The 19,657-nt window shown below is 42.1% G+C and overlaps 1 protein-coding gene across 3 annotated transcripts in view; it reads right to left on the bottom strand.

Annotated features, from left to right (window-relative positions):
• CRYBG3 (crystallin beta-gamma domain containing 3) overlaps positions 1-18,028 on the bottom strand; it is a 116,501-nt gene extending 98,473 nt beyond the window's left edge. For all 3 annotated transcript variants that reach the window (XR_014296798.1, XR_014296799.1, XM_082655166.1), the window contains exons 1-2: positions 17,844-18,028; positions 1,351-1,417 (exon numbers count right to left, since the gene is read on the bottom strand). Coding sequence is in view for 1 of the 3 variants with exons in the window: in XM_082655166.1 (XP_082511292.1) it covers positions 1,351-1,417; positions 17,844-17,992 (216 nt within the window). In the remaining 2 variants the exon portion in view is untranslated. The remainder of the gene's footprint in view (positions 1-1,350; positions 1,418-17,843) is intronic.
• Between the last annotated feature and the right edge of the window lie 1,629 nt (positions 18,029-19,657).

The raw sequence follows: 19,657 nt of genomic DNA on the forward strand, positions 1-19,657 counted from the left end.
CAACTAGCTGAAACAGAATAGGTAGGAGGTGTTATCAAACCTGGGAGCAGGATTTAGTAGCCAAATTCACAAAGGAAGAAGAAAGGGAAGGGAAGCAAGGCGATCCTGATTTTTTTCTTTCTATAAAGTTAAAAAAAAAAAATCAGGGCTTCCCTGGTGGTGCAGTGGTTGAGAGTCCACCTGCCGATGCAGGGGACACGGGTTCGTGCCCCGGTCCGGGAAGATCCCACATACCGCGGAGCGGCTGGGCCTGTGAGCCATGGCCGCTGAGCCTGCGCGTCCGGAGCCTGTGCTCCGCAACAGGAGAGGCCACAGCAGTGAGAGGCCCGCGTATGGCAAAAAACCAAACCAAAACAAAACAAACAAATAAAAAAAATCAGATTCTGATTTTTTTTTCTTTCAAAAAATATTTATATTGCTAACTATGATAGAGAAGGAGGGAATAAAGAAGGAACACAGCTTTATCTTTACCATATTTAAGGTCTTTGGATCTCATATAATGTTTAAGAGTCCCCATATCAGTAAGGAAGAATTAAGATGACTTTCTGGTCCTTCCACTGACCAAGCTAATGTACCCAGAAATCCCTGGAAAGCACAAGCTTTCTCCTTGACTGTCACAAATCGTTTAAAAAGAAAGTAACTGGGACCAAACTCCATGAATGGGAGACAGCTACCAAAACTTGATCACATACCTGGCCTCATATCCCCAAACAACATAAACATCCAATTTCTATAAAATCACTTATGACTAAAAAGAAATGTTATAAGGTTTAGTGGTTTTCCAGGATTTTTAACCACACTTTTCAGTAACTATTTGCGTAGAAGTGTACCTTATACTCTTTCCATGCTTGTCCTGTAGATGCAGGGAAAGCCAGTTCATATATGAGCTGACAAACATATCATCACATACTAATGACATGTACGAACATGTCTTTAACTTCTACGCCCTCAAAAGCACTCTTAGTTGTCAGAAACATTTGAGAAAACACAACATAAATCAAAGAAGTTCCTAGAGAAAAGAGACTGTGGAGGTCAGATGATACAATCTACAGATTAGAAAACCAAGGCACAAAGAAGTTAAATGCCTCAGCTGAAGGCCTCACAGTTGGTTAGTGGCTAGGCTGGGGTGAGAGCACCACTGCCTCAAGTCTCTCCTCAGTCCTCTCCCCCTACCCACACCCCAAGATGCAAATGTCCAGTAGAGCTGGGCTGGAGTTCCACATAAAGTGATAAGACTTTATGCTCTTTTTGAAACGTAAAATGAGATGACAGAATCTAAAAGAATAAGAAACAGCAGAAACTAAGAAACATATTTGCTTGATATAAAATAATATTAATTTAAAACTATACCTTTACTGCTTCTGATGAAAGTACCTTTTCCTTTTTCTGACTTGTGCTCATGGGCTCATTTTCAACACTGAAAAATAAAAACCACAGTTTCTTTTGAAATTAAAAGAGAATTACTAAAATCATACAGTTTCTGGGTTTAATGAAAAAACTGAAAGGTCCTTTATATCTGAAATACTCAAGATTCATATACAAAGTGTTATACTAAAAAGATGTTGATAGGAGTCTCTACACTTGAAACACACATTTGAAAATGCTCATCTAGACTCCAGACATTTTTGTGAGTCCATTCTGCGCTGTATTTTCTTATGCGGACGACCAGCATCACACTAACGATGCACCTGAACAAAGGAGCACCCGTGTACAACTATCATAATCTTGGAAAGTGTTACCATTCTTTGATTTTATCTCTGTTAAGGTTCTCCACAGTCTAATCTTTTTTTAATGCCTATGTTGAGTGTTATTTGGAATATATTTCTACTCAGCAAATTTTTATAAATGTATAGGGTCATCTAGCGAATTCTGGGGACACTCAAAATAGATGCAGGTTTATCTAACCCCAAATGTGTCCCAGATGGCCCCTTAAAATTCTGATTTTCCAGATAGTCACTTCTAATTGTCCTGTCTGGAATACCTTCACAGATGTCACAATAACCTATTTTGCCTGTTAGGCACACATACATTTTAGATCTGAATATTTATGTCTCTATGTTTACATATTATTTTCTTTTCATACTTTGATAATCCTAGACAAATTGAGTAGCTCCCCTCTAAAGGTTATCATGACACTCTACCACATGCTAGGCCTTGTGGATTTAAGAAGGAGTACGTCAGGGTCTTTGTAAAAAGTCTAGTAGGGGAGACTGATACACAAACAAATAATACAACTTGATACAAGTTACAACTGCTGAATGAAAGAAATGCCATAGAGCACAGAGGAAACAAGAGGCAGTGATTCTGCCTGCTTAGGCAAGTGCCCACAGAGGAGGTACAAAGGCAGGAGGTGATAGAGAATGCGGCATTTTGGGGAAACCGTGTTCTGTTTGTTTGTTTTTACTATAAGACTGGAGCACTGGGGACTTCCCTGGTGGCGCAGTGGCTAAGAATCCGCCTGCCAATGCAGGGGACACGGGTTCGAGCCCTGGTCCGGAAAGTCCCACATGCCGCGGAGCAACTAAGCCTGCGTGCCACAACTATTGAAGCCCGCGCGCCTAGAGCCCGTGCTCCACAACAAGAGAAGCCACCGCAACGAGAAGCCCACGCACCACAACGAAGAGTAGCCTCCGCTCGCCGCAACCAGAGAAAGCCCGCGCAGCAACGAAGACCCAAGGCAGCCAAAAATAATTAAAAAAAAAAAAAAAAAAGACTGGAGCACAGGATCTTGTGACAGGCAGAGGTAATCCTGCTAAAGATGAGAATGAGACCAGAGGACCAGTTACAGAATGTGAGAAGCACCGGGAAGCCTTCAGGCAGGAGAATGACTGGGTGGGGGAAAACATATGGAATCATGGTGACTGGCGCGGGGGGGGGCGGGGGGGGTGGGGTGGGGGAGGGGTGGGGGCGGAATGGAAAGGAGGAGGGGGTCGATAGCTCACATCAGGATGCAAAGAGGCCACATCTGTGCTACTTAGATTTTCTATCCATACAATCCAGTGCACTTGAGCAGATTATCCAGGCAACAAGCGATAATGATAAAAAAAAAAACCCAAAAAACAGAAGGAACAAATAAAAAGATCATGAACACCTGGAAAATATAATGGATTAAAATTTCATTTAGTCTCAGACTCTATGCAGGAATACAAGGACCAACAAGAAACAGCCATTGTCTTAAGCCTTTTAAATGCCAAATAGGAAAAAGCAAGCATGTAAATAAGATAAATCTGTGAGCTATGTGTTTAACGCATGGAAATTCCATAGGAAAAAACAGGAACAAAAGTAGAAAAAATAATGTACAACACAGAATTGTAACCTATATACATGTACATGTCTATAAAATAAGAATGTTTCAGATGGTTAATATTTTAAATGTGAGTGGGTTCTTATCTCTTTTTTCCTATTTTACTAGGCTTATCTTTTGCCACAAGGTTATTTACAATTCAGATTTTTTTAATTAAATGTCAATACTTGTCTATTTAAGCTCAAATCAAGGAAGAGACTGGCAAAATACACATAAAAAGAGTATGATATAAAAATTTGGAGTATAATCATGAATACTACTGATTATGGTGATTTTATAAGTGTATTCTCTAACTACAATCTATTTTGAATGACCTAAAAACTATCTAAACATACAATAGGCATTTTAGTATCCTAGTTCTTGCTTCAAGATTTCTGAAAGTATACTTATTTAGAGTGTTTACAGGGTATTTTATAAACTTACTGCCTTAGTGAAATTGTAAATGAAAATGGTAAAAGTGTCTTTTCCAATACAAAAACTCTGCAGAAAATGCAGCTCAGCGTCCATGGGATTTAAGGCAGAACTCAGTATTTTCAAGCAGCTATAATCATTTCCACACTATAAACACATACAAAATACCAGAAAAACAGTTGTTAAGTCAGCACATAAGTATTTTGCATTGCGCAAACAACTGAAGAATTTAAAGCTGAAATCACCAAAAGAAGTAATACTTGACACTCGTAAAACTTTCTGAAACTTACATTCTATGTTTGTTTCACTAATCTTACTGCTAAATCAAAATTTTAAAATGTGTTGAATTTTAAAACAAATATTTTAAAATTTGGGGTAAGTATAAAAATCACTGCTTCAGATAAGCTTTCCCCACTTCCTTCCTATACTAGAGTCCCTTCTTCATTTGTCTCTGACATCTTCAGACATCTTCAGGATCACTCTGCTTCAATCCATTCTTCCTGGTCAAAGTGATTTTCAATCTGACCATGACACTCTTCTGTTCAAAAACTCCTTCAGTAAATCTCCATCAGCTGATGAATAAAATGAAGAGTCCTTAATATAGATATAGAAAGTTATTCACTTCCTGGTCGCAGACACATCTGTCACATAGAACTAATTCCCATTCTCAGAATGCACCAAATTCACATGCCAGCAAACCACTTTCTTCTCCTGCCTGCAACATCCTTCCCCACCCTGTCCAACTCTTAATCCTTTACAATTTAGTTCTAGCTTAACCTATATTTTTTTAAAATAAATTTATTCATTTATTTATTTATTTTTGGCTGTGTTGGGTCTTCGTTGCTGGGCGCAGGCTTCCTCCAGTTGCGGAGAGTGGAGGCTACTCTTCGTTGTGGTGCACGGGCTTCTCACTGCAGTAGCTTCTCCTCTTGCAGAGAACAGGCTCTAGGCACGCGTGCTTCAGTAGTTGTGGCATGCAGGCTCAGTAGTTGTGGCGCATGGGCTTAGATGCTCTGCGGCATGTGGGATCTTCTAGGATCAGGGCTCGAACCCGTGTCCCCTGCACTGGCAGGCAGATTCTTAACCACTGCACCACGAGGGAAGTCCATTAACCTGTATTTTTTGTGCTTCCACTGCGCTCATTGATACCCCTCATACATTTCTGCTGGTAATGACTGGCTGTTTGTCCATTTGTCGAACTAGAACTTGAACTCATTTAACTCAGGAACGATATCATTCATGGCTGTATCCCAGAGCCTAGCATCGTGCCTGACAGTGTGAAGGCACTCAAATATTGTTTGTTAAATGAATTTTTAAAATAACTGATATTAAACAGTCTCCAGTTATGTGTGCTTAATCAGAAAACACTATTCCATTTGGGAACAATGGAATAATACACATTAGTCTTTTTTCCTTAATGAAATACTAGTATAAGTCTCTTGAGAGCATGTACCATCCACTCTCATCCTGCATCATCTTTCTCTAAAGGTATAAAGAGGGGAGTAGGGCTGTGAGAAGAAAATTACTCAATAGCAACAAGGGTATTTCCAATTGATTTACAAACAAAACACAAAAAAATTAGAAGAGAATCTATAAAGACACTCAAAATACTGCATACTTAGATGTCAACTTAGGATGAGGACGAAGAAGAAGAAACATTAACAGAAAAGTCTGGAAAGACTTGGAGTGGTACTCTCAGCCTCTCAAAAATACAAGAGAAAGAGAAACATTTCCAATTCAGATGATCTCAAATGTTAAGAAAGACGACAAGCCTTTCCTATTGTTCTTTCACAATTTAACCCCCTTTGGGACCCGGGAATTATTTCAACAGCAGTATTTTTAGAAAGCACACATTCTGCTCACGGCAGGGGGTGAGGGGCAGTAATCATAATCACACGTAGGCACAAATAAGACTCCCTTGAATTTTAATAGCCTCATCTTACTTAGCTAACAGAACTCTGGAAATTACTCTTTCAAAATGGTCCAGATAAATATCAAGGTCAAAGTGACACAAAAGCTCCTCATTTTTGAAGCAAACATATTTAGACCATGTCTGAAAACCAGGAATCCAACTTACAGTCATTAAGCAACCACTTACTTTATGCCAGACGTAAAATAAAACAAAACGGACATAGGTCTGTTTCAGGGATGGCACCTTAGGGACAAAAGGCACTTCAGTCAAAATGCTTCTTTCTGGATCTGATTTTTTCAAATATGTACATTGGAAGTGTCAGCTCAGCACTCTGCCATATCTAAAATCCCATATGATCCTTCAGTAAGCAGAGTGAGGGGAAACAGGAACAGGGAGACTAACCTTGAGGCTTCTGTGGTAAAGGAAGAAAAAGACTGTGACCAAGAAACCAACTCAGTCAAAACTGATATCAGGGCATCACAAAGGAGGCAGAAACTTCTACTGTCCCTTATTTCAAAGTGACTGAGGCCAAGCCGGGGTCTGTCCTCTATTCCCCTGGACTGTTCCCTCTCATCCCTCACTTGGGTCCTTAAATATAGCACCCTCACACCTTCCAAAGGGTCTGCTCATTCCTTGGGGCATCTACACTACCTTGGGGATCTTAGAAACACATCTTCACACAACAAGCTCTAGAGTTCTCTTTGTTCACTGCTATACTGCAGGTACATTATGGATTAGACTGACTTGTGCACTGGCCTGGAATCCCACCCAGCATCTCCAACCCTGCTTCTATGGGAATAAAGACAGTTCCACACCGACAATTTCCAAACAACCCCATTCATAAACAGTGACTGCCAGCAGTAGAGTAGTACTTGTATTTTTTTTAAGGACAATTAACAGAATATAAAACAGGTGGTTATGGGTATTTCTGGGTTTCAAATTAAAAGGTAACAAAATGCTGCACTTTTAAGACAAACAGCATGTATTTTAGCCCAAACATCTGGCGTCTAAATTTCGGAACTCTTTGGAGAGAAACTGGGAGCAAGGAGGAGAGGTAATAGACATGATTATGAAGCTTCATGGCTTTGCAGTCTTAGAGTTTCTGACAGTCCTTTCCCCATAATGTCAACCCTCTCCTATAATTTATGTATCCACCTTGAAGCTTATTTACTTCCTGTTCCCATCACATGCTCCCAAAACAGACCCATACTTACAGTTTAATCACAGGCTATAGAGAAGCTCAGTCTGTTTGATGTGACCTGAGCTGTCCAGCTACACATGACATCAGCAACTGCTCTATTTTCCCAAAGTCTTCTTCCTCATACCCTTCAGATTCTGAACATTTGTGACCCAAATCACAAGAATCAATACCCCTCCGCAACTAAGACCAGGTGCAACCAAATAAATAAATAATAATTAAAAAAAAAGAATCAATACCCTGAACTTTTGCTGTGACATGAACTCAAAGCAGTATTCTAGCTGCTGTCTAAAATGGGACACCCATTCGTGTACCATTCAACAAACTGCCCTGAGGGAGGGGCACTGGAGATCCAAGGACAGGTGAGACTGGGCCTTCCCAGAGCCGACCAAGGCTGACCTTACCTCCAACTCAAACTCTTCCTCCTCTGTCAAGTCTTCTGCATACCAATAAGCTGATAAACTGTGTGAGAATATACAAACATACAAGTACATATAAACCCACGCCCCAGTGACTCCTTTTTTTAAAAAAAGTAATCTCATCATCTCAACTCCTTACCAAGACCTACCTCAACTGGCCCCTGGCTCCCTTCCATTCTGTGGTCTCTGCCTATTCCGGCATCTGTGCCAACATGGTCCTGCCCCAGGAGCTTGAAACTGGCTCTTCGCTCTTCCTGGAAAGACCTTTCCTCTGATTTGCTCATGTCCTTACTTCCAAATGTCATGCAGGTCTTGGGTCAAATGGTACCCAATAGAGAGGCGTTTCATGACCATCCTCTCTGTACCTTATTACAGACCCACTACTTCCATCACGTCCTCTTCCCTCACCCGGCTTTATTTTACTTGATAGCTAACATTATATACAAATCTATATAACTTTCCCCTCGGAATACAAACCCTCTGTAAGCAGAGACACATTTAGATATTCAAACTAGATTCTGAAAAGCAATGACCCATCTAAGATTTTTTAAAGGGTTAAAATTATCTTTATAATTTGTAAAAGTATGTGTACTATTGTAGGAAATGACAAAGCAACATTGTTAAGTGAAAAAAAAATCAGGTTTCAAAATCCTGAAGAGAACTTTTACTTTTTCTAAAAATATGTATACATGTAGACATGCACATAGGAAATGATCTAGAAGAACAGTACTCGTTTCCGGGTGGATAGGGTTATGTATGAGCTGTGCTTTTTTTCTTTTTGATTTTCTTATAATTTCACAGCTGTTTTAGAAAAACATATATTACTATCAAAACGAAGAAAAGACAAGTATTGTAGTTGATTTTAAAACACAAAAACAAGTTAGTGAAAAATGCTAGCAAATTTAAAGTAGACAAATAACTAAACACTAACAGTACAAATATTTCATAATGGCAATTTCTCTGTATCATAATAAATACAACATTGCCAAATAATATCCTTATCTGCCTACCTAGAACAATGGAACAATCAAAAATATTTGGGCTTCCCTGGTGGCGCAGTGGTTGAGAGTCCGCCTGCCGCTGCAGGGGACAAGGGTTCGTGCCCCGGTCCGGGAAGATCCCACATGGTGCGGAGCGGCTGGGACCGTGAGCCGTGGCCGCTGAGCCTGCGCGTCTGGAGCCTATGCTCCGCAATGGGAGAGGCCAAAACAGTGAGAGGCCTGCGTACCACAAAAAAAAAAAAAAAAAATTATCATACATATTTTCAGCTTTGACTAATACAGCACAATGCCACCCCTCCAGCCAGGGTATGATCCTTTGTGCTTTGACAACAAAGACAATAAAAAGCTGAGCGTTTACATCTCACCCAACCTGTTCCCAGTTATCAAACTTTAAAATTCAAAGTATTTCATTCCTTGTCATAAGCATGGCAGCTATAAAAAATTATGATCTGCCACTAAGGTAGCATCCATGTTTTGTATAAATTTTAGCACAAAGAGTAAAGGAGAAATTTCTAACATATCATGTAGAAATCACACAAAATTAGTATTTGTGAGAGCATTCAAATACCATTTTCATGTCATTTCTGGCACTACCATTTGCGCTACTTGTCATAAAGAAAATATAAAAGGTGTGCTCCTTCAAAAGCATGTTGTACTACTCTAAACAAAACTGTATTTTATATACATGGAAAGGTTGACTTCTGATTTAGTCCCAAAATTATAACACTTATTTTGACTGAATGAATAAAGGGAAGTGGGAAGAGGTGTAAAATAGCTAAGTCCTCATCTACCATCATCAGAAATCAATATAAACTGTCTAAAGTTTACAAATCAAGAAAGAATAGTAAATAGACACATGTACAGAAAGGCCAGAAGAAACAGCTTAAACGAGACTAAAACCGTTTCCTCTAAGAAGAGAGTCTCAAGAATGGGCCTACACCTGTTAAATCCTCCACAGCCCTGTGAGACACCTTGGTACTTATTTTAAGAGGGAAAGAAAGATTTGTGCTATGTCTGCCTTCCCCACAAAACTGCAGGAGTGTTTTGAACCAAAGACCATGTTGCACTGGATTCCCAGAGGCTAGTACAGGGCCTGGCACAAGTGGTACCAAATGAATGCTTGTTAAAACATTGGTGAGGTTTTCAAATCAACTGATGAAAATGTTAGAACCACAGAGAGGAAATACCCAATGCATATTCATATGTAACCTTTCCAGTAAAACAAAAGTCTTCCTAATCTATAAGGCATACTTCTTTATTTTGTACACACCTATTACCCTACGGAGTTTTGGCTGGCACGATAAAGCTGGAAGAGACCTTAGCAATGAGGGCCACCTCCCTCGCTTTATAATCAAAGACAGAGAGCTAATGAACTACCCAGAGTCACACTGCTACTTAAAGCAGATGATTTAGGTGATCTCACAAAAATGAGTTGATTTTTTTTCTTTTCCTGCGGTACGCGGGCCTCTCACTGCTGGGGCCTCTCCCGCTGCGGAGCACAGGCTCCGGACGCGCAGGCCCAGCGGCCATGGCTCACGGGCCCAGCCGCTCCGCGGCATGTGGGATCCTCCCGGATCGGGGCACGAACCCGTGTACCCTGCATCGGCAGGCGGACTCCCAACCACTGTGCCACCAGGGAAGCGCAGTTGATATTTTTGATGCTCTGTTAACTCCACCCAGTTTCACATTGCAGACTAATAATACATAAGCCTTCCTCATACCTGCAGAAAGTATCAAAATATCTAATTATTCTGCATTATAAATATTCCATTTACTTATAGGCTTAATCATAATTTTTCTCACTTGAACAAGTTAATGGAGTTCATTCTTTCTTTGGAGAATTTTTGCCAACTCAGGATTATAAATTCTCTCTCTTTTTTCCTCTTTTATACAGAGATATTCACTAGGTCTTAACCAGTCTTTTTTTTTTCTGAAATAGATAATTCACATAATTTTTTTAAGTATAAGAAGGCCTAAAATGAAAAGTTTCCCTCCTGTTCCTCATTAATTCACCCAGTCTCTCATCCTCCCTAAGTAGTTAACACAATACTAGTAACAGACTTTTTTCATACTCCCCCATTTTCATATGCAAACAGGAGCATACTATACACAGTGGTTTGTATCTTGCTTTTTAAATTTTTTACTTAATGTATCTAAGAGACATTTTCTTATCAGTATATAAAAAGCTTTATCATTCTTTTTGACAGCTGTATAATATTCCACTACATGGATATACTATGATTTACCAATTAGTCCACTATTGATGGGATTACACTTTAGTTTTCATCTCTTGCTAATTAAAACAACACTGCAATGATTAAACTTGTAGAGGCAACTTTTGGCCTGTTTACAAACTGTATACAGCCAATGGAATTCCTAGAAGAGAACTGTTAAATCAGAGTATGTGAATGTGTAATACTGATAGAACTTGTCAAATTGCCCTCCAAAGTGGCGTATCAATTTACACTCCCGCTAGTAGTGTATGAGAGTTCCTCCCAACAAACTCAAGTTTTGATTATCAAACAGGTGGAGTATGGTATCTTGCTAGTCTTAATTTGTATCTTTTCCGAAGGAGACTGCCTCTTTTTACGTGTTCAAATATAAATTTATAAGTTGTATAAGTGTATATATTTTCCTCAACTTCCAGGACCATAAATTCTTTATTGTACAGAGCACTGATCCAGGCCATCTGGACAGACATCCAGCTGCATGCCATTGTCTTTTATTGCCATTCAATACCATTTTCTAAGGCCTGCCTTCTGTTTGGGTCTTCCCAAGTTAAGCAGGGGATGTAGTCACATAATGCTGTAGGCTTTGAATTCAGGAAGGAAAATTCGACTCCTTACTCTACCACAAGATGTTGACACTTTTGATTAGTTATTGGACCTCTCCAAGCCTTAAATTATGTTATCTGTAAAATGGAGTAAAGATTCCTCTCTCATAAGGTTGCTTTGAGGATTAAGTGAATGTATATGTTTAAAGCCCCAATCATAGGGCTTGGATCTTATTAGGGCCTCAATTAAGGGTGGTTTAGGTTTTTGTTTTGAATTTTATTTTATTTATTTTTTATACAGCAGGCTATTAGTTATCTATTTTATACATATTACTGTATATATGTTTCAATCCCAATCTCCCGGTTAAGGGTAGTTTAGTTTTGTCATCATTAATCTGTCAGGCAAAAAGAAACACTTGACTAAGCAAACACTTGTTTCGCTGCTTTGGGATATTTCCAATTACATACCCCCAGGAGTTAAACACTGAGAGGTAATCCTGCTGGAGTTGTACCAGTACTTGGCCTTCACAACTGACAAACATTAAGAATTGGTTATTTCTGGTCACAAAACTTCAACTTATTTCTCTATCAACACCAAGCCATTTTGTATAGGGATTTCCGCTTACTTGGCATGCTGACTTTTTTTGGTTGTTGTTTTTTGCGGTACGCGGGCCTCTCACTGTTGTGGCCTCTCCCGTTGCGCAGCACAGGCTCTGGACACGCAGGCTCAGCGCCCATGGCTCAGGGGCCCAGCCGCTCCGCGGCATGTGGGATCCTCCTGGACCGGGGCACGAACCCGTGTCCCCTGCATTGGCAGGCGGACTCTCAACCACTGCGCCACCACGGAAGCCCGGCATGCGGACTTTTCAAAGGATGCGCATTTCTGCCTCCATCTAAGACTTGCTGAGTCAAGGAGGAGCAGGCGGGACTGAGGGAAAGCACTTCCATCCCTGCTGGTATAGTTACTGCCACATCTCCCCACTAGTCTGCCTTGGCCAAGGCTGCTCATCAAACCACGCTCAGAGAGAAGTTCAGAGCAGCGAGAGGTCACTTTGTATGAGAAAGTCTTCATACAATGTTTGACCCTCGTGATACAGTACATGCGTTCTGAACCACATGTCACACACACCAAATACATGTTTGGCGCATAATGAGCTCATCTGGAAAATACTGACATACATGTTTACCTCCTCCATTAATTTAGGAACTCTCTGAGGGCAGTTTTGGTCTTTCATTCATCTTTGTATCCCACTCCTTAGCGACATACTCAACAAGTAGCAGTCACTCAAATTTATGGAATGAACAGACTAAAAAAATAGGGCTAACTTTTACTTCATGCTGATACTCTCTTTTCAGTAGAGAGCCTGGATTACTTTCCCCAGTTTCAATTTCTGTCAACCTGTTTTCTTGCTACCACAGTTGTACTGGTGTTTCTGGTATATCTGCACATCAGTGTATTTCATCAAAACTCTGGTTAGGAGATAAAATATTTTATTGAGGGAGTATTGTTCTCCTCTTTACAGAATGTGCTATTACCCTTTTTACGTATTTTCCACTGAGATAAAAAAACAAAACAAAAATGTTTGTTTAATCAGAACTTTCAAAGTTAGAAGTGCTGATTAAATTTACTGCAGGCCAATTTGAGGTACACTTGCAACTCGAACCTGTTTAGAGTGTACAATTGAGTTAGCTTTCAAGGAATTTCCTCAGCAAGAAACAGAATCCCCAAGGTAGACATCTGGCAGACACCCTGTTAAGCCCAAAAGTCAGAAATCTCACTTGAAAAAAAGTATGGTTTCAATATCATAAAACAGTCTATATTTCTAATCCATTGCCAAAGGTAGGTTCTGTGCTTTCCATTAACCTGGAAGCTCAAGATTCTCACAAAATACACAGGGCTGAGGACTTCTGGAATTTTCCAGTCATCTTTATTTATTTATTATTATTATTATTATTATTTTTGCGGTACATGGGCCTCTCACTGTTGTGGCCTCTCCCGTTGCGGAGCACAGGCTCTGGACGCACAGGCTCAGCGGCCATGGCTCACAGGCCCAGCCGCTCCGCGGCATGTGGGATCTTCCCGGACCGGGGCATGAACTCGTGTCCCCTGCATCAGCAGGTGGACTCTCAACCACTGTGCCACCAGGGAAGCCCCCAGTCATCTTTACTGTTGCAGGCATGAACTACAGATGTGGTCCTTCAACACCACATAGGTATCTCTTATTCCACTAAACTAGTTATCAATTATTCTCTATAGCGTTTTCAAATCAATGAAAATGCAATCATCATAAAAATTCGGAGAACAAAGCTCTTTTTCCTTACATAACTGATGCTGTGGTCAACATTTAACTTGAAGGCCAACAGTTCTCATGCTGGTATCAGGGGCATTATTGACATTTTTTATGAGACTATCTCCTGCACTGCATCCCATTAGCATCCTGGCTCTACCCATTTATCAATCACACTCAGCCATGGTGCAAAGCAAATATCCTCTGAACTTTAAATCAATAGCCAAACACTCTGTCTAGAGAGCTTTATGGTCCCCCATGTTTCAAAATGCCCACTTTAAGGGTCGAGTGTACTAACCCTCGCTTAAAGCCAGTAGTAAGTGCTTTAATGCTCCATCAACAGAGATTCACTCCCTCACCTGAGCTAGGTAAAGGGGACACCAAGATGAGACACAGCCCTGCCTTGGGTCTCGTGATCCTGTCTTACCTTCTATCAATAGCACTATATTGGGACGCTCAAAGGAACAACCAAAAAGAGTATATGTGAAATGGGCCACAGCGTTACCCATTCTGGAATAAAGGAAGGAAAGGTCCAACTGACTTACATATTCAGATGTATTTTGAAGGAGCACAGTTCACCAGGGTGGCGGGCAGAATGGTGTGGAAAAAGAATCAGAGCTTCTGAGTCAGAGAGACCCAATTTCAAATCTCACCCCTGAAACTTACTCCTGTCATGATTTGGAGTAAATCGTTTTCCACTGGGAGTGCTATCACTCTCCCTGCCACCCACCCAGGTGGAGGTGTTTCGAGTTCTCCCAATGACCGGAGGATGCAGCTGGCAATTAGCGGGTGGGGCTACAGATGCCAAATGTCCTGCAAAGCACAGGAGAGCCCAGTTCAACAAAGAACTGTTCCACCCAAGATGCCAACAGTGTCCACGCCTAAGAACCCTATCATCTTCAGTGTGCTCAACTGTCAGAATAGTGATAAGCATACCAACCTTCCAGGCTGAGGGTGACGTTTAAATGAGACAAGTAAAAGTACCCAGCCCGTGAGGAAGTGCACAGTGGGCCCTTGAATAAATGCTGTTCTCGCCTTACTATCCCCCTCCCGAGTTTACGAACGCTGTACGGAGCTCATTTTAAACACGTCCATCATGTGTGATATAGCAAAGAAACAAAACTGAGCAATCATCTTCTCAAAGTGGGGAAAATTAGAAGGCAGGTATCCTCCAGATTTCAGTTTAGCAGTATCTGTTTGAAAGACCTTCACAAAAATTCTCTAAGCTTTAAATTGAGAGCCAAATGCTCTTTATGGCCCAGCACTAATCTAGCTTTCTTAACGCCTCTTTCACTCTGCCCCACTAATGTATACAGCCCCCAAGAGATCATAACCTCTGAAGGCTTTTGCTCAGCCTAGAAGACCCACTCCCTATTTCTCTCTTCGTGGCTAAATTCTCTACCTGTGAAAAACACCAGTGCCTTGAAGGCCCAGGTAAAACCACCTCCACCATGAAGCCCTCCCTGCTCTCCCCTATCACTTCTAATGAGTCCATTCACTGCATGCTCATAAACTGGGCTAAACATTATAGCAGTGAATTGAATTCAGTTGCAGTTTTCATCTCTATAACACCTAAAACAAATTAATATAAACACTTCCTGGATCTGGTCAACCACCTAAGACATAAGTACTGAAATGTAATTCCATTGCCAACACCTGAATTCCCATATACAACAGTGTTGATGCAAACAGGCCTTCTTTAACTGCTGAAGGTTAATGAGAACAGCAGTGAACACAATATATAAATGATGTGTTCACAGCAAATGATGCCCAAATAACAGCACACCATAAAAGCAAAAGTTTTCCTATGGTTCAAATAGGGAAATATTGGACCACCTGAATCATGTCATGGTACACAGTGCTAGAGTCCTAGCAACCCCCAAAAAACTTGTGTTTGTCCCAGTTGGTACCATATGCATTTTGTGAGTAGCCAAAAAACAGCTGTTAGGATAATGCTGTAAATTTTACTTTTATTGGTCTTGTGGTTACGTTTGTGTTTAATTTTTAATTCTGTTCTTAAGAAATTGTTAAGGAATTCTGTTCTTAAGGAATTTATGTCCCATTTGTGTTTGTACACACACAGTTACATCACAAAATTCACGTAAGCCAACACTGGAGGTGCAGAAACAGAGACTATACAACCCAAGTTTGAGAGAATGCATTTTGTTTTGAGTACATGGAAAAGTCAGAATGCAGGGATTAATCCTTAATGTATGTTAAGGGGGCTCAGAGTTGCAGGCACTGCATAGGACTTAATACTTGTTCATTAACTGAAAAGAAGCTGTGTGACTTTGGGGAAGTTTCTTTAACTGTTTCTTATAGTAAAATGAAAATACTGATCGTACAGGTCTGTCCAACCTCAAAGCGTAATATTATTAAAAGTACTCTGTCAATTGTAATGGGCCAGACACACCATAGATGGTAGGATGACTGTTTTCAAGTGGTCTTCTTCCCTTCTCCCAGTTCCTTGAGAGAAAGGACCTTTTTCTCAGTCATCTTTACATCCCTACCACACCAAGCCCCTCGTGTTCGAACGGACTCCCCTGCATCTAAAATCACCAGTACAAAAGGTAAACTAGGCTCCCAATAAAACCAAAAGCTTTTACTGCCTCTAAAAATAAACAGCCAAAACCCCCTTCATTTTGAAATAAGATCACAGTGACAAATCGCAATTGTGTTTCCAATCTTGTTAACACCAGGTGCTGTGTTACTAGGACATTGTTTCCGTTAGTTTCATTAAACTTTCAATAAACGCTTTGTGTCTGTTTATATCCTTGAAAAGAAAGATTTAAACTCATTTAAAAGGTAAAACACCCACACAAAGGATTATCTGCTATCCCCTTAACATCTGGCAAGTTCTAAAAAAGATAAGGACACAATTAGTGTCCATATAAGCACAATTAAATTTCTCATTGTCAAAAAGCCACAGTGTGTGCCTCTCTGGAGATGAGAATGGAGGAGTGGTAAGAAGACAAGAGACAAGTTGCTGTAGTGGTTAGCTCCAGAGAGAAAAGAGATTTGAGAAGTGCCTAAAAAGCCCAAAGAGGGCAGGGCAGCAGGCAGGGTTTCAGGACAATTCTGATATAAACCTGAAATTGGCCTGCCTATTCCCTGCTAACACTGACACAAGTTTCCAACTTTTGCTGAGTCTACTTGGGATTTCTTTTAAACACTGCCTCCATATTATCCAAGGCTGTTAGTGCTGTTACAGTGATGGCAGGCACCACAGGCTGTCTGCCCACACCAGCATTCAGACATTCTGGTTGAGCCCTGTCAGACTTCAAAACTATTTTTAACTACTGTGTAACTCTGAATTTTAAATTTTCTCTTAACAGGGCAATAATAGCTAAAGCTTCCCAGGAGAAGTTTTCCAAATATTATATAGGAGCTTTCTTGGAAAGATGAGGCATTTTATTAACAGATGGTCAAAATGGAAAGATTTCACAAATAGGGAAACTGAGGAACACATAAACGACTGGAATCAAATCACAAGACCTGAATGAATATTGATGGAATCAGCTCAGTCACAGTTACAGTTCTGTTTCCTATCCATTTTTCTTTGAAGCCCTCCACGAAGGCTTTAACATCTGAAGTAAACACAGCTTTCTGGAGAGCGTCCTTCCAATCACATGAGTGATCTTCTAGTGCAATTTGGGGGAAGACGGAGCAGTAAGCCTCTCTTGCCATCAAAAGTTTAAAACAGCGAGTTGTGTATCACTTAACCCCTCTTCCTCCCTCGGGACTCAGATGAAAGGACTCAGGAATAGGTAGTTTTATTAGACATGAATTTTTTTTTTAATTTCGATTTTATAGCAGCAGGTGGAGAAGGAAAAAGGACTGCAGAGAAGGGGCAAGTTTTCATTACTGAAACCAAGACAGCTCGAGTCCTGGTTTCTGGAATCTGTCTGGGAACTTGAGGCAGATGTTTCCGAAGAGACATGGGAAAGAAGGACGGCATCATCTAAATGTCAGGCAATGGTAAATAAGCCTAGCGAGGGTTTTATATTTTGATGGAGTCTTGGGAACTCAGCATCACCATTCTTTTTTTAAAAAAAATCATTTTGAGAAACTATGAATAAAATGGTAAAATCCCAGCCAAGGGGGTGGCGCTCCAAAGCGTTACCTTTCCCACAGAAGTGGTTTTCGGATCGCGCCCTCTTTGCCCTGGCGGATGGCTGGGCTCACAACTGTTTCCCATTACTGTCGGCAGGACGCCGGGGGACTCGCTTTTGCCGCAGAACTTGGAGGGCAGACGCGACTGCGGGACGGGAACCGAATCACATCCGGGGAGGGGAGGTGGGGAGGCAGAGCGCCCCGCGGGCTGGCGCGGCCTCGGGTCACGAACTTCTCCCGGATTTAACAAACCAAGCGATGCGGCACGAGAACTGGGCGAGAAGGACGAAAGTTGAGCAATGGAGGAACAGAAAGTGGCGAGCGCAGCCTGGCCGAGAGCGGCTGGCTGCGGACACCGGGGCCAGAAGCCCCCCGTCCCGCGAGTCGGCGCAGGGCCCCGCGACGTCCCCCCCGCAGCTCCCACCTGGCTGCGCCCCGGCCCGGCGCGGGCGGCTGGCTTGTTCCCGGCCTCTCCTCCTCTTCCTCTTCCTTGTCCCGGGAAGGGCTTCGGGGAGCGAAGAACCGGGAGAAGCTGTGCCAGGGGGCGCCGCCCCTCCTCCGGCCGCCGGACATCTCCCCGGCGCGGCAGCCGGTCCGCGGCCGTCCCCGGGGAACGCGTGAGACGGTGTCCTGCGCCCTGAGACCGGCGCCGCGGGACCCGGCGAAGGCAGGACTGACTCGAAGCCGGCGGGCGGGCGGTGCGGCTCAGTCCATCTCCGGCAGGAGAAGCGCGGGCACGATGCGCTCCCAGCGCGGCTACTTCTTGCGCTGTGCGGCGGCTCCTCCTCCTGCCCCCAGCCCGCCCGCCCCCGGGAGGAGCCAGAGGCCGCGGCACCGCCCCGAGCCCGGGCCCCGCGGCCGTCCGCCACTGCCGGCCGGGCCCTCGCTGCCGGCGCTGGCCTGAGACCCGTGGGGACGCGGAACCCCGCTACGCCCGGCTCCGGGATTCCCGCCCAAACGAGCTCCAGCCCGTTTGTCTTTTCGCTCAAATTTTCCTTCCTATTACGGATTTGTTTTTCTATCTTCCAGCCCATGGACGGAACAGTTTTCAGACTTTTGAAAGAAGTTCATGAACTAAAGTTTGTGAACACACCTGGTAAACTGCGGTACCAGAATGGCCTGGGCTGCCTTTCAGCTAACTAACAGCGGTTCCTAAAACAGCTACCCGGGGCTGCAGAAGATGAGGTTACCCCGTGGCCGAGTCTTAGAAGTGGAGGGCTCCGTAGGTGCCTGGTCTAGATCTGTCAACAACTCGTTTCTTGTTCGGCTGGCTTACTACTGTGTGGAGTAACTTACCCTAACCCAGATGTGTTTTGGTATTTCTCACGCTCCGTGTTACATACTACTCCCTGGCGAACCCTCTTGCAAAACGTCACTGATCAAAAACAAGTGTAATTCAAACTTGTAAATGCTGGAACAAATATTTTGTAGTTATTACACAGACGTCACTGAAATCTGGAGACCAAAAAAGGTCCTTAAGGTTTGCTTTTAAATATGTCTAAATACAGTAGTTTGGATTTTCTTAGTTTTTAAAAAAAGTTACATACAAAAAGCTGTAATAATTAATGTATGCAACTTGATGAGTTTGAAGATAAATATACACCATGCAACCATCATAGCAATCTATGCCATAAAACCATCCATCACCTCCAAAAGTTCCCTCCCACCCTCTTATTTATTATTATTATAAACACTTATGACGTAAGATCTGCCCTCTTAGCAAAGTTTTAAGCATACAATGCAGTATTGTGAACTATAGGCACTGTGCTGTAAGTAGAACTCTAGGACTTACTCGTCTTACCTAACATCAACTTTGTACCCTTGGAATAATACCGCCCTGTTTCCCCATCTCCAGCCCCTGGCAACCTCCTTTCCACTCTCTGCTTCTACGGATTTGACTTTTTTAGATTCATCAATATAAGTGAATCCATATAGTGTAGTATTTGTCTTTCTATGTCTGACTTATTTCACTAATATAGTAGCACGATTTTTTTTTTTTAGTTTTTTATACCCTAGTGGCTAGTAGAGAAAATATCAAGGGGCCCATACACCGCAGGTGTTTTGTTTTAAAGCTAAGCTGCCCCTGTGAGGGTGTAGAAATCAGAAAAGTGAACATCCTATACCTGTTCACTGAAAATGTTATACAGGTAAATGAGATAAAAATGAAATGTCCAAGGCAGTTTTGACTTGGGGGAGGGGCAGGAAGGTACCCTGGGGTCATCCCCCCTCTTTCTTTGG

Source organism: Grampus griseus (genome assembly GCF_964374135.1).
Source record: "Grampus griseus genome assembly, chromosome: 5".
Classification (NCBI taxonomy): domain Eukaryota; kingdom Metazoa; phylum Chordata; class Mammalia; order Artiodactyla; family Delphinidae; genus Grampus; species Grampus griseus.